Source organism: Coccinella septempunctata, chromosome 5 (genome assembly GCF_907165205.1).
Source record: "Coccinella septempunctata chromosome 5, icCocSept1.1, whole genome shotgun sequence".
In the NCBI taxonomy this organism is placed as follows: domain Eukaryota; kingdom Metazoa; phylum Arthropoda; class Insecta; order Coleoptera; family Coccinellidae; genus Coccinella; species Coccinella septempunctata.
Genome location: NC_058193.1, coordinates 23,052,364 through 23,068,252, shown reverse-complemented (window position 1 = coordinate 23,068,252; position 15,889 = coordinate 23,052,364). Strand labels below are relative to the sequence as shown.

Genomic DNA, 15,889 nt, shown 5'->3' with positions numbered 1-15,889 from the left:
TATTTTCATAAATACGCGAATATTCGAATGAACAAAAGTATTCTAACACCCGAAAATTATTCGAACTTACAAAAACATCATTAAACTAATATACCAAGAATAACTTCATCCTAAAAATTCCCGGCCCAACATCGGAACTCTTGTCCAATGTTTGAAGCGTTCCTGAAAACATAAATACCAACAGATACCCTCGTAACGGAAAGGACAAAGTTTGCCTACCAAATACGCATTCGTATCATACTGAAGATTCGCTCCCCCGATCCAGTTCGCAACAATATACCGCCCTCCCGTTTCCCTCCTCTTTAACCCCGTAAGGCCGTGTTTATTCCCTGTTCCCAACCCGGAGAAGAGGAGGGATCGATAACATCGCTCTAGGCCGGGATGAGGCCCTTCTCAATCTCGATATTACGTTGCTGTCCGCGCTTTTTACTGTCCTTCCTCAGTTCTTTTCGACGGTCGCGGTTTTATGAGTGCCGCTACCAAGTTCGGACTCCTTGCCAAATTTCACGGTTTTTGTTCGATAACTTAGACGAAAGAGTCCGGACGGAATCCGAGAAACGGCGAAAATGAAAGAGTGAAATTAATTTCCTCTCTTCGGTCTCTCTCAAAGACAACAACACGTTATAGTTTCAAACAACCGACGCCAATAAAAAGTTGTGAAAACCTTGTGTTTCATTATATTGGAGGAATACGAAAAAATGGGTTACACGAGACATTTGGGGTGGAAATCGGTATCAACGTTATGTGAAATGTATACAGGGTGTTACCTGAACATTCAGGGTATTATTCTCCGAGTAATTTGGAGTCGAAAAGATCCTCTTAGCCTATGAATAATCCAAATAAATATAATAATTAATTGATATTTTCGAAACGTCTTGAGATATTTGAACTCTTTTAATGATGCCATTACGCACGTAATGATTTCAGATTTTCAGAAAATAACTTTTTTCTCCTTGAAAATAGAGATCTAACTCCTTGAAAATAGAGATCTAAAACTGAACTCATGAACAGCCTCTTCAGGCTATCCCTTGATTCTTGATGCTTGATTCTGGCTGTTTCTGGTACTTCTAGACGTTGAAGGGAGTCCTGGGCTCGATTTTCGTGAAAAGTCCATCAGTGGAAACCGTAACACGACATCCTCATTTGTCTTGAAGATATAGCCAAATTTTGATATTTTGTCGATTTCGAAAATGTGCATAACTTTTTATTTTCGAAAATATCTAAAAACGATAAAAACTTCACTAGGATTACTGGGAATACGACACTTTATTTATTTTTTTGAATGTTTTGTACTAAGGGTGGAAAAAAAACTTCGTTTTTTTTTAATACTTTTTTTGGTCTCATATCACACAAAACATATATACAGGGTGTTCGATAACTGGACAGCCAAAATTAAATATCATATCTAAAATAGAATTCTAATCATAAAACAAAGAATACATTTTTTCCATATCGAGCTTCGTTAAGGAGATAATCAACTTATAAAAAATATTTCAATATTTTATTTAACATTTATTAATGGTATAAATATTTATGTATATAAATACAAAACTGTGGTAAATGTTCAAAAATACCACCATTTACATTGATACATGCCTGGCAACGCAAAACAAGTGAATTATAAACTTCTTCAAAATATACAGTTTGTTGAATAGTATGCACTTTATACAAACATAACTAGTTAATGACAGGCTATCAAATAATAAACAACTTGAAATTCCCACATGTTTACCTTTAAATTTTGTAGAATATCTATAACATGCATTTTTTCAAGTTTTTTCAAATATCTCCCTCGATATGGAAAAAATGTATTCTTTGTTTTATGATTAGAATTCGATTTTAGATATAATATTTCATTTTGGCTGTCCAGTTATCGAACACCCTGTATACTGCGCGTCCCGGCATGGGGGTTTACGCCCCTAGTAAACCCCCCAATGTGCAATAATTCTCAAAATTATGTAACTCACATAAATGATGTTGGTGTCGTTTTTTAGCTACTATCCTTGCGTATTAGCTCATTGAAAAAAAACACTGTGCTTGTTTTTGTACCATTGCGGATTTACTGAGAAAATCAGTAAATTTTTTTACTAAAATTTTTTTTAAGAATTCTTTTATGACATATTTAAGTTGAATGTTCTCATATTGTTCTATTTACATAAAGGCTGTTAGTATTATTTTTCAAAAAACATTTTTTCCATATCTGTAGGACCTTTAAATCCAAAGAAATCGATATTATTAGGAAGGGTCAACTAAAATAAAAAAATTAATTGAAAATGGCGGCTATTCCAAAAAAAGGGGGATAAGCCCCCCAATGTGGGTGTTTTTCCTAGATAAAATTAAGTATATTTGATGCCCTTAAATTATAGCTAAGTCTTGCCGGGACACACTATATATCGATATATCTCCAATTCAAAATCGGCATTAAAGTGTTTATATTAAAAATAAAATTTTCAAGACTCCAGCCATTAATAGAGCTGATTTAGAGCAGAGAGTCAGGAACGCCATTTACCGCGTTATGCTGTTGAATACAGTGAATTTTGTTAAAAAAAAAAAGAATTTGTTTACAGAATTGTACTCAATTTGAAAACTTTTCATGAGTAATATTGAAATTGATTATAGAAATTCTGCTCGATATTTATTCAAATTTAGTGTAACTACATGATTTTCGAGGATTTTATTGAAGTTCAGCTAAAAAATGAAGTTTTAATTCGTATCATTGAAATGGAGATTTTTTTGGAGTGGAAATTTTTGTGGTCAATGGTGTCATAAAATTTTATCAAAAATAGGAATTTCACATAAGTGGTGATCTCGCCTAGAGTATAGGAGTATATCGACATATAGTATATATTTTTGAAAAGATATTTTTTTCATCACATGAGATCAAAAAAAGGTACCATCCTTATTTAAAATAAAGAAGTTATTTTTTTCCACCATAAGAACAGAAGATGAAAAGAGTTGAGTGAAAAAGTGCCTGTAAGAAGTTTGCATCTTTTTCGATAAAAAATAGAAACTGAAAGAAGGCCAAAAGGATGGTCTTTGTGAACTGTACAAATTTCCCTAAATATTCCACAGGGTGTTAAGAAATTGGATTACAAATACATGTTTTTTTTTACTCTGTATAAATGATCTAGCAACATTTTCGAAAAACTTTTCTGGAGTTTGTGTCAATTACGAAGAATTTATCTACAATTTGGCGTAGAAACAATTGAAATCGATGAAAAATTAAGAACATTCTTGGACATTGGAATTTAAGGTGGCCGATATTTTTTGCCGGAGAGTGTATTTAAGAAAGTGTGGCCTCCCGTTTTCATCATATTTTTCAGAAGAATCGCAATAACTCATAAATCATTGAGTTTCTACCCAAGGTATGAGGGTAAGACATACTGTTGAAATTGCCATAAAATCAGTTATTTAACGCTGTAAAATTATACCTGGTGTGCCAATTGAAATAAAAAAGCAGTAGGCTGTTTCCAGTATACCTAACCGGATATTTCGGAGGTCTGAGAATATTTTATGGAGAAAGTTCATAGGAAAAATTGTCTGCAAAACTCATTCTTTTCTGGTTGACCCAATTTCAACCCGGACACGTAAACTGAGACCTAATTGAGAGCTGTCAGCCGAAAGGGTGGAAATGAAGATAATTGCACTGAAAAACAGAAAAGAATCCAACAAAACACACCAGTCAAACCCGGCGAGTAGGTACAGACGAAGTCAAACAAAACTAGATCGGAAATTTAATTTCGCCTCAATTAGGGACAGAGAATCCTTCACGGTATCTATCTCTGGTAACTGAATTTATCCAAGTCAAGGACCTCCCTCCTACAGTCCACTTCGGTAAGATGAAACGGCATTCATGATTCGACCGTGGACGGAAATTTTATCGGGCGGAAAAGTTGAATTGTTTTGACGCGCTGCTGAGATACTGACCGACCCAAATATTAATCGGAAATGTATATCCTCGGTGTCTAAACATCCGCGCATTGAAACGCGTTAGCTTAATGAGCTTCCAACATCTCGAAGAGGGAATATATTACAGTAATTTCCGACCACATGTAGCTCATCGTCCTGGCACATTAATCAAGGCGCGATGAAGCGCAGCAAAGCGTGTGAGAAAACAGTGTCTATCAACAAATTTCTTTCAAGGACCGAGTAGCATTCCGAGCGGGCAACACGTGCCGTGAAGCGAGAAAGACGCGGCAAATTCCCCAGAAAGGTTCATATACTAATGCACATTTGCACAGACATATTTAAGGCAGGTTTTACGTTTACTGATACTTATTTCAGTGATTGCTTTGGTAACTGTTTTAGAAATCAGAAATATTAACATTAAATCTGCTTTAAATAAGTCAAACGAGCATTAGTGACATAGAAAAAAAGAACACCCAGTATTAATTAATTTATTACAAAAATGTTTGTATACATTTGTTAGGTAAGTAATGGATCAAAATTTGGGGAAAATCCAATAGTAGACATACTCCTAATAAGATAGTGGATATCCCGAGGGATATCCTTTCGAGGTATCTTATCCTAGGCAACTTGTAACCTCGCTTGAACCTCATGAGCGAGTTCGATATTGCTGTTGTTACTGGTCGCATTCGAATAACAATAGAATCGTAACGACCAGGTCAATCGTCATCATCTGTGGGAATACTTGCAGTACTATTCGGTAATTTCGGTACTATCCCTAGAGTCTGTGAAAGATGGGGTAAAATGAAGATCTGTAGAAATTGGAACTGGAACTCTTTAATAAAGATTTGATTACTGATCCTTCAAAAAAGTTCCTGGCTTTGATCTTCCAAGAAAAATTTGGTGTACACTAAATCGACTGAGGACTGGCCATGATCGGTGTAATAGCATGCTCTTTAGGTGGAATGCTGTTGATAGTCCAAGATGTGAGTGTGGTGCAGAAGAAGAAACTATAGACCACTTGGTGAAGAGTTGTAGAATATATCATTTTCAGGGTGGTTTCGAAGGTATTCATTCGGTTACCGATTCTTTTTTGAGATGGGTTACTAATTTCAAAATTATTTAATGAGTAATATAAAATTCAATACACCCCTCTCGTTTTTTTTCTTTCTTTTTTGTTTTCAGATTATTCTTCGTCAACCATCATAGTAGAAAGAATGGGAGGAAGTTTTTGGATTTTGTCATATGAAGATGTCCTTCAATTTCAATTATTTTCAGCTTATTCTTTACACAAATACATCATCATACGGGCAAACAGAGAGTTTTTTCTGAGGTTTTTATCTCTGTTTTTTTCATGTATCATACGAAAATATGTATGGTACCCCGTTGACATTTTTCCTCTGCTTACACTGAGATCTGGAACGAGGAACAGGTTTTTAGGATCTGTCTCTTGTTCCATTTCTTTACACCCGCTTCATTGTTATTTCAGATTGTAAAAGTTTGTAACACTCTTTTTCAAAAGAATATATATACATGGTGAAATGAAAAAAAAAAGATGTAAGTCATGAAATAATTTTTTTCAGAACCCTGACTAACCAGATTTCATCTGATTCTAGTTCCTAGGAAGTTTATTACATTTATTATTCACTAGGATGAGGTGAAACTGATCGAAGTTAAAAACATGTTTTTCAGTTTTTAATTATGGAATTTCTTGTTAGAATAATTTCGATTGTATGTACCAAAGTTTGATATAATTTTGGAATGATAACATGTTTTTCTTTTTATTCCAGAGTAGGTACTTATGTTATACAGGGTGTATTTGAAGGTGAGGCTTTTTTCAACAGAAGGTAGAACTGGTAAAAATGAAGCGTTTCACCAAAAATCTTCTATACAAAACTTTCAAAATGACAAAGTTGAAAAAAAAAATTGAAAATGATTACTCAAATAGATCCTAATACGACCCTAGACCGTTTGTTATCTGAATTATCGCGAAGCAGTGGAAAAAAACTTATTTCCTAATTCGACCATATGGTTTCGTTTAGGATATTGGCTCGTTCGATATTTACGTAATAATGAAAATGGAAACTTAGGAAACCGAATTATTCTCATTATTTTTTAGTAACTTACTCGATTTTATGAAATGGTTCATTTCGATACCAACTGACAGAAGAGAATTAGGACACGAGTGTGAAAAATAGAATAATACTTCAAAATTTCACCAATTAAATTCATCTATATTATTCACGAATTTTTTCACTATGAGCATCACAATCTTCTTGTTCGAACATTCCAACAATCGTCGTAATAATGGGATGAAATGGGGAAACATCACAGCACTTTTTCAACATAACTAACATAAGCACTTTCAAGAAAATGCCTCGATTTTCAACATTTTTTTTTCAACTTAAATTGCATGATACAACAATTATGATTCTCTCAAAAAGTGACCTGAAGTATCTAAAGCTAAACCGATGAACTTGGTACTGAACCATTCATTGTCCAGACATATGTTTATGTTTCGTTTCGTTTTTGCGATGCCGGAGTCACCTGTCACTGTTCCGTACTTGAAATTCAATGAAATTTCGTCGAACTTCTAGGGTTTGTATCTCAGCCATCTTGGATATTTTATAAAGACAATTTGTGGTTGAACGACTTATTTTGACGAGTTCTACCTTCTGTCAAAAAACCTCACTATTTAATGACATTGTACTTATGTTTTTAGCATAAACAGACCTATCTTTTCATAATCTGACCAATAACTGATCGTATTCATTCATTATTTACTTCATATTTCATATTTTTATTATTTTTATGATCATACTTTTTTTTACAATTTTCATGCAGATAGTATTTGTTCTTATGATTTGAATTTCTCAAAAAATAAAATTTGTCTGAAATTAATTCGATTTTTCATTGTAACCTAGTCAAAGCCGAATTTTCAGATTGATCCTTGATCATAATTTTTCGTCCAGAAACGTGATCCTAATAACTCATATTGGAGTTTTATCAATTAACAACGAAAAGGGAAAACTCTGTGTCAACTCCAAATACTTAAATATAATTATGGCAACATTGGCAACATATTTCGACCTTTCAAGAAGTCATCTTCAGGCCCAAGCTCAACATACTTTATTCTTAGTTGCCTCAACGAGCATCATCTATAGAAACGTGATCCAAATCACTCATACTGGAGTTTTATCAATTAACAACGAAAAAACTACAAATAATTTAATGTAATGATGTCAACATCTCTCAAGAGGTCATCTTCAGGCCCAATCTTAACATACTTTATACTTAAGATTGATTTATAATGATTTTTCGGTGAAATTCAGTTTTATTTTTGTGCATTTCCAACAGTCAATTTCCAAAAATGTTAAACAATAATTTCGAATTACAGATTTTTCCCCATATCAGTTATACCTACACGCCCCTTTAGAGGCATGGATTCTTGTTATAAGCACTGCCAATAGGCCTACATCGGTAGCATGGTAAAAATATCAATTATGAAGTATTTCAGTTTTTGAAGACTTTTAGAGATAAGAACTTTTTTTATGTTTCACTCCTCCAAAATGAGACGAATGGAGTGATTTTTGTAACAAATTTTATCCTTTAACCCTCAGTAGTTTCTTCTGCAATTTCGAAGCCTACAATTAAAAAAAAATCGACTGCAGCCAACCTGGAGCCTCCAATTGTCTCGTTTCGATACAGTAATATTCATGCGTTAATTGAAATACGTTCAGGGAAATTAATTGCCATATTGGACTTTTATTTTTACGAGAATTTCAAGACATCTTTAAGAGACAAGCACCTAGTTTTTAGAAAATATTTTTTCGAGGAGACAAGCAGCGACAACCGAGTTGGGCATCGGGATGGGGGACCGCTCTGCTCATATGTTCGAACGAGCACACAGAAGCTCCTGACTCACGTCACTTTTTTTTAATTTCAATCCTAAATTTGCCCCAAATACCGATCAAATGTGAACACAACTCGAAAAATATTGTGTTTTTGAAAAAAGGCGACGATCACCCACTTGACATGTTTTGCGAGGGCGTATTGTCCCGTTACGGAGTCTCGCAATATTCTCACCAAACGTTTCTGCCTATCATCGTTGGCGAATTTGCGATTCAAAGGTTACCAATGCTCCCACATACTCAATGACCAATTTAAAAAAAAATACCGTTTCGTGGAAACCTCGGATCGGTCCAATTCCGCACGCGTTCTTTCGTTCGAACAACATTCGAAACACGTTAATAAAGCGTCTAAAAATAAGTCAGAAACGAAGCAGGTAAACGAACCCGCTTCGATCTACCCGCAATCTCTTCGTCGTTTGTATTTCCGCGTGCGTTTCGTTCGGACCTAATTTTTTTTCAACACCTCAATGCTGGGACCGAATGTCAGACCTTTAGTTAGACAATAGATTCATTCGGCCAGTGCCAACCGACAAAAGGATAAATTATAGAGTCGTTGAAATACGCGGAAACTAGCCAAGGCATGGCCCGTGCTTTCTTGTCTAGTGATACACGTAATTTTTTCCTCAAATTTGTCCCGATTTCACATAAATTCCCTTTTTTATAACGTGCGTTCAAAAAAATTGTCGTCAAGTAGGCTATCGAAACGTTATTCTTAGCTTCTGCTGTACTATTTTCCAGGTGAACTGTCAAGAGGTAGCGTTATGGATTGTTGTATTAAAATTATCAGCAAATAATAAATAATAAGTTAAAAAGTTCTGTTTTTTCGATAAAAGTCACTTGACATATTTTGTAGAAGTTGGCGAGCGCTACTCAGAACTCTCATTAGAACTCTTTCGAGATGCAAGTTTTGCTAAAGGACATGTTCGTTTTAAAATTTCTGACATTATTGCTGATAAATTGAAAAGTTTTGTTTTTTCGATAAAAGTCACTTGACATATTTTGTAGAAGTTGGCGAGCTCTACTCAGAACTCTCATTAGAACTCTTTCGAGATGCAAGTTTTGCTAAAGGACATGTTCGTTTTAAAATTTCGGACATTATTGCTGATAAATTAAAAAGTCTTGTTTTTTCGATTAAAGTCACTTGACATATTTTGTATAACTCACCGAGCGCTTATCAGAACTCCTCTGAGATCAAGTTTTGCCAACATAAGAAATATTGGTTTTAATTTCTGTCCCTATTATTGCAGATAAATTGAAAAGTTTTGTTTTTTCGATAAAAGTCACTTGACATAATTTGTAGAAGTCGCCGAGCTCTATTCAGAACTCTCATTAGAACTCTTTCGAGATCAAGTTTTGCCAACATAGGAAATATTCGTTCTCAAATTTCTAACATTATTGCTGATAAATTGAAAAGTTTCATTTTTTCGATAAAAGTCAATTGACATATTTTGTATAACTCACCGAGCACTAATCAGAACTCTCATCAGAACTCTTCTGAGATCAAGTTTTGCCTCGAGTTTTGCCAACATAAGAAATGTTGGTTTTCAAATTTCTGACCTTATTGCTAATAATTAAAAAGTTTCGTTTTTTCGATAAAAATCACTTGACATAATTTGTAGAACTCGCCGAGTGCTAACTGAATAGCTGAATAGTTCTGAAACTCTCATCGGGACTCTTTGGAGATCAAGTTATGACAACATAGGGAATATTGGTTTTCAAATTAACATATTTTGTAGAACTTGCGGAACGCTATTCAGGCCTCCCATCAGACCTCTTCTGAGATCAAGGAATGCCGACATAGGAAGTATTGGTTTTGAAATTTCTGACTTTATTATTGCTGATAAATTGGGAAGTTTTATTTTTTTATGAAAGTCAATAACCATATTTTGTAGAACTCGTCGAGCGCTATTCAGAACTCTCATCAGAAATGAAATATTTCTTATTTTTTTTTCTCAAAATGATTTATTTCAAGAGTCAAAAACCCAAGCAAAAACCTGTGTTCCGGATTTTTTTTAATTTCGCAGAACTTTTTCTTAAAACGATCAAGAGCTTTTAGAACTCTTTCTTCTTCAACAAAAAATACCACCAGAACTGATTTTTTCGAAAAAAACGGCGCCGCGTGAAGTTAGCGCCACTAGTTTGTATTTTTATTAGAATCCACGATTTTCCGGAACTATTCAAAATTTGTATCCAGAACTCTGTCGGACCTACCCAGAACTCAAAAAAATACAGTATTTTTCAAAAAAGTCAGCGCTTCTCATGAGTCGAACACTCTTGTTTCAAAATGAGGTGGTAGTATATTTTCATCATTTTTTTTGTCAACCAAAAACTGCAATACAGAGAAAACAACAACTGTTGTGTGAATGTGTGACTAGAAAACCCGAACTAACTTTCCATTAATCAAAAAAAAAATAATAATTTGAATGAAAATACGTAAGGAGAGTAACATCGTATCGAGCAAAGATTAGCGAGGATATTTATTAGTTCGAAATTTTGTAGAAAACAACGTTTGCTGTAAAATCGGACAAAGCACAAAGCATTGTACTCAACTCGAATTCACAAGATTGAAAATGAAGGAATCCGATACCCCCCTTATCGAATTAGTTGTTAGCTATATCTCTATAACGACAAAGAATCAGAATTTGATATTTGGTGCGCATTATAACTTGATATACCCTTCAGTAATAGTCATAAGAAAATTAGGATTCCAGTTAAGAAAAATTACCGATTAAGCGAGGATGACGGCATATCTCAAATTCGGTAACCGCTGTGTACATATAACATTTCCTCACATAAAAAAGCGCTATTTGAAACAGATACCAAACCATCTGACTGAGCATATCTACAACAATAAAAAAACTGTCTTTTATGTACTGAACTTATTCCAAGTTATAGAGACTAGCACTATATGATTCTGTTCAGCTATGATACATGTCACTTGTCGTGACTTCACTTGAATACACAGAAAAGGTAGCTTTTCGGCACCATAAATAATTATGAATCGAATAGGCGTAATCGTTTTGCGGCATTTCATTGTTCAATTGTAACTCCTTCGATGTAGCTATCCACGTCATATCCGTCGAAATACTTGGAAATCGAGAATTTGGATTATCTGACCGCAACAAGTAGCCGTAAAAAGCTTGCCAGGAAAAGAGACTGGTCAACTGATATCGAAAGAAATGAAACCCAGAATAAAAAACGCTGTATATTTCACACTCAAGTTCGGTATTCGTCAAATTTTAGAAATATTTTAACTCGAAATCAAGAAAGAATGAAAAGGTTTCGAAGTATTTCAATTTGCACGGTTTCATTCTTTTAAATAGTTCATACAGTGTGTCAATTTGAAAATGTACCACCTATCTCGGCCCCACATGCAAAATCAGAAAAAATTCAAAAGGTGGTGGATTGGATAATAGGGAAACATTTCATACAGTTGTTTCAAATCAGTTTGGAGATTTCTGCGAAGGAGTAAACACCGAAGACAAGAATTTTTTTCGTTGCTTTTTAATCGCTCTGTGTACGCCCATTTAATAACTTCAAATTAGTACTTCTTCGATATTCTGGAATACGAATGGCAGTCAAATCGTTGAGTGGGCAATCGAAGTTGCCTGAACCCTGTCACTACTCCAACAAAATAATTAGAGACGATGAAGATGAGCTGCACAATAATTGACATTCTACCATGAAGAAATTGGGCATAATTTGAAAGACAAACATACAATTGAAGCAACCATAAAATAATAATCATGCGTACCATTACTTTCAAACTTTCTTTTTTCCGAATCGAGATTTAAAATGTGGCCACTTCTTAGAATGCAGGACAGCAAATATGCAATGGTTATTTATATACTTAACTCTAAAATTGGAACAGAAAAAAGGAGACCATGTTTTCAATTTCACTGAACCAAATTAAACGTAAATATGTTATGATTAATTCATAAGTCATAATTAGATAGAAGTCATTGTTATGAATTCACTGATAAGACTCAATGGGTTCAATTTGGGGTTAAATATATGAGATATACTATTTCATATTGTAAATTCATTGACGGAATAAAAAAGGACATGGGACATATATAAACAGTTTCTTGTTTACAGTGATCATACTTGGTGTGTTTGTGATGGAACTAAAATTTATTATGAATCAAACGATCATTTATTGCATTAGTTTAATAGTTAGAAACAAACGAAGCGCGTATACAAATCTTTCGTATATTCCACAAACTACTTTTATTATTAGAGTTAAATATTTCATTACACCACACCGCCTGATGCTGAAGGGTTACAACACCCTAGATTATACAATAATTATAGTTTTCTTGTAATCGAAAAACCACTTTTATCATCCTTTCATATTTTATTACATCAGACTGGCAGAAGTTACATAGAAACAACACTTCGTATTATGTACTTAATATCAGTGATGACCAACCATTTGGTTGAAAAAAAAATGCGAAATTTTGACTGGAACACTGGCTGGAACATCATTGGTCTCGCCATTGGTTTTATGTATACGAAATGTTACGTATATCAAGATCAAATTACACCTGGACGCCAGAAATTAGAAGGTTACAAAAATGACCAACAATTCGGTTGAAGAAAATTATGATATATGTAATATAAAACAGGATATTGTAACCCATCAGTATCAGGCGTTCTGGTGTGATAAAATATATACGGGGTGTTTCTGAACTGATGCAAAAAACTTCAAAGGAATATTTTTTAGCTGAAATAAAGAGGGGTCTTTCATATAACTTTTTCTTCAAAACCCCTTCCCCTCGAAGTTACAGCCCTTTGAAGTTAAAAGTTAAGGAAAAATAATGGACTTTATTTAATATCAGGTGGTTTGTTTATTATTATTTATTAAACGTATTGTTCAATTTCTTTTCGTGATACTCAGAAAAATGGAAAAATAAAATTTCATGTCATGAAGTAGACTGCTTGTCTTTTCAACGCATTGTACATAACAAACTGTGATTCTAATTCTATGTGGAGAGTCCAAACCTCGGTCCAAACATTCTTTCATTTTTTTTTGTGATCAAAGGAACAATTTTATGAAAGAGAGTCAAGTCATAAAAAGTTGCAGATTAAATTCCTCTTTTCAAATGATTTTTTCACATGAAAATGCAGACACATTTAAAAGTTCTGACGCTCGTTCTGAGGCAAAATAATATATTCTTCATAGTTCATGTTATAAGTACTTTGAGAATAAACTATTGTCCAATTCCCTGTGAATTTTATTAATAGCAAAATAATATAGTTTCACGTATTCGAAATTTTACATTTTTTTTCAACCAAATGGATGATCATCAGAAATGTGACATTATATCAGGTGCTACAGCCAGGCGGTCTGGTGTAATAAAATAAACAACTATGATAAAATAAGTAATAACAGCTTTTCGAATAGATGACCTCAGAATATTTCATATCGAGGAGACGTCCTTAGAAAGGTCGGAACTGGGCTTTGAATCGATGTGTCAGTTGTATGTAATTAATTTTTAATAATTTCTAGTGCTAATCTCGTTCTGCTATCACAATTAAAGACAGGGTGTTGTAGATATAGATGCACCGAACTCAGACATAGCTCGGAAATGGCTGTGTAATACAATTCGCACCTGGTGAAGTGAATTGTAATAAAAATGTTTCCGGTTTGGCAGGGTGATTTGGCAGGTGTAGCTTCAAGTCACTTTTTAGTCAATGAAATCAATACCTTGTAAATAGAAAAATATTTTCTGAAGACATAACCTGATTATTTAATTCTGGAGTTTGATCAACGAAAGAACTATTTACGACAAGTTATGTTATTCGTGACATGAGGACGAGCGTAAGAAATACTGAATAGGCTCAACATAAAAGAAATGATTGAAAATGATGATTGAGAAAGAAAAAAGGGCAATTTTTCAAAACCTCTTAGTACGCCACACAGTTCACAAATATTCAAGAGTTCTAGGCGCCAGCGCTTCTAACAATGATATTGAATTCGTGGACACCTGAATATTTGTTTGACTCCATCCATTGATGGACGGTTGCTATAAATCAAATGGTGTTTATATGGGGCGACTTAAACAAACGCAAATATACCTGCGTCCTGAAAGGGCCCAGAAACCAAAAACAATTTGCAATAATAAAAAAATTAGTGAATCGCTGCCTCCCTTTTAACTCTGCTTCTTGTGTATTTTAATACTAACAACTCAAATTATAATGACTGAAAGTTGTGATGAAATGCTCAAATTGTCAATTCAAAAACAGATTTTATTCATGATGACCAAATAAAACTAATTGGAATTTAATTATAATGGATGGGAGGAATAGAAAATTAAGTGCAAGAAGTAAACAATATTAAATCAACTGACTATGTAAACTTAGCAATCTTAACCTCACTTTTCTACTTCTATCTAGATCATATATCTTGAATGTTTTTCAGCTTGGTTGAGCTTTATGATAGCAATAACAATTCATGTCAGAATGTAAACAATTATTAAAATGTGAGGAAATTTTGACTTACCTATTTTGTTCATTAACTCTATACATTGGGAGATATGGGGAAATTGGAGAATCTTTCTCCATTTTTTGCTTTTCCCTTTGTTATTATCGGAACCACCTGAAACAGCGAAAAACTTTTGGCTAAACTCAACCTTAACCTTCAAAGTTCACCTTACCCTCTCTCGCTTTTAAATATACAGTGTTCGCTACGATATTTTCTAGTTCCATTAGTTCCAGTTTGGCAAATTTGAGTAATACCCGGCACTTCGGGTCCCTTCAGACCCTTTTCCATGAATTCTACGTGCGAAAATATCAGTAAGTCTAGTTTTTCCCACGTATTTTCACTATTCGTTTCACAGGTCACTGTCAAAATCACACAATATATGTTCCGCACCCTTGCACTGAGTGTGAATTCCTGTCAGTCAGCTTCGACCGACAACGGTTTCAAGATACTAGATATGATTTCGTTCGAGCTTATCGGGGTGTGTCTGTAAGCACCCTCGCCTTGGTCTGAATTTTCTCTACTATCTGTAGCCCCGTTCCGTGTTTAGAATTTCTTATTCCCGTCGTCGACAGAGGTGCACACGCGTAGCTCTGCGCCATAGAACAACGGACCAAGCATCGAACATTGGAAACATTCCGTCCACCGACATCGGATGTGAGGACTCGACGGACTCGTTGAACCAATTCGCGCTGTTGCCGGCTTTAGTATTCTTCCCACAACTTGGGGACTTTCAGATCGAAACTTTTTGTGGCTTGTATTGTTCAAATAAGATATTTTGTCATTTAAAGCATCATTTGCATGTTTCAGGTAGAAATTATTCAGGGGGAACATCGACTTCGGTTCAGAAAACTTTATTTATAAAAATACATAGTATGTAAACAGTTCACATTTATTAAATTCATAAATAAGATATGATAAATTTTCACAAGTTTCTGAAACAATACGGTTTCCTCATCAATCATAGGAGAGATGATTCATGAAATACCATATTCCAATTGATAGGTATGAACATATAACATTGATGCAGTCATAACTCATTAAATAAAAAACCTATCGCTAAATTACAGAATTATATGTTTCTCTTCAAGAAAATACAAATATGACTAAAAGCTACTTAAGTTTATACTTAAAATTTTGATCACAATTTCGAAAATCCTAAACTTATTCAAGGGAATTATGTCACTTATATACAATCATAAAGTACACTTATCTATACAATTTTATTTATTCATTTATACATTTCCGGTAACGACCACTGCCTTGTATACACAAACATTCTGAAGATTCAATCCAGGCCACAGATAAGAGCGTACCATATCTGAAGTACGATCCGCCGAATGATGCCGTTGGTGTTTGTTGGATTGCATACGAACAGGCGTTTGAAAGTCCGTGTCTAGTTCGTATGGTGGTACCTGTAAAAAAAAATCTCTTGAGAGAATGCCGAATTGCTAGGAATGTTAGTTCGGAAAGTTTTCTTATACAGAAAGAGTTTTTCTCTATCAAAGGAATTTTCTTCTAAGAGGGAAAGATGTTTTGGTCGGGAGAATTAGAACAGGTGGTTTCGACCACTGCTGAAAAACTATAT

At 34.2% G+C, this 15,889-nt stretch overlaps 2 protein-coding genes across 2 annotated transcripts in view; both read right to left on the bottom strand.

Annotated features, from left to right (window-relative positions):
* Window positions 1-14,931, bottom strand: part of LOC123312937 (G protein-coupled receptor kinase 2) — a 99,579-nt gene extending 84,648 nt beyond the window's left edge. Inside the window, exons 1-2 of the mRNA XM_044897531.1 lie at window positions 14,477-14,931; window positions 14,323-14,418 (exon numbers count right to left, since the gene is read on the bottom strand). Coding sequence (XP_044753466.1) covers window positions 14,323-14,418; window positions 14,477-14,528 — 148 coding nt within the window. The 5' untranslated portion in view covers window positions 14,529-14,931. The remainder of the gene's footprint in view (window positions 1-14,322; window positions 14,419-14,476) is intronic.
* A 208-nt stretch (window positions 14,932-15,139) lies between these two features.
* LOC123312938 overlaps window positions 15,140-15,889 on the bottom strand; it is a 47,180-nt gene continuing 46,430 nt past the window's right edge. Inside the window, exon 7 of the mRNA XM_044897532.1 lies at window positions 15,140-15,716. Within this exon, the coding sequence (XP_044753467.1) occupies window positions 15,537-15,716 (180 nt within the window). The 3' untranslated portion in view covers window positions 15,140-15,536. The remainder of the gene's footprint in view (window positions 15,717-15,889) is intronic.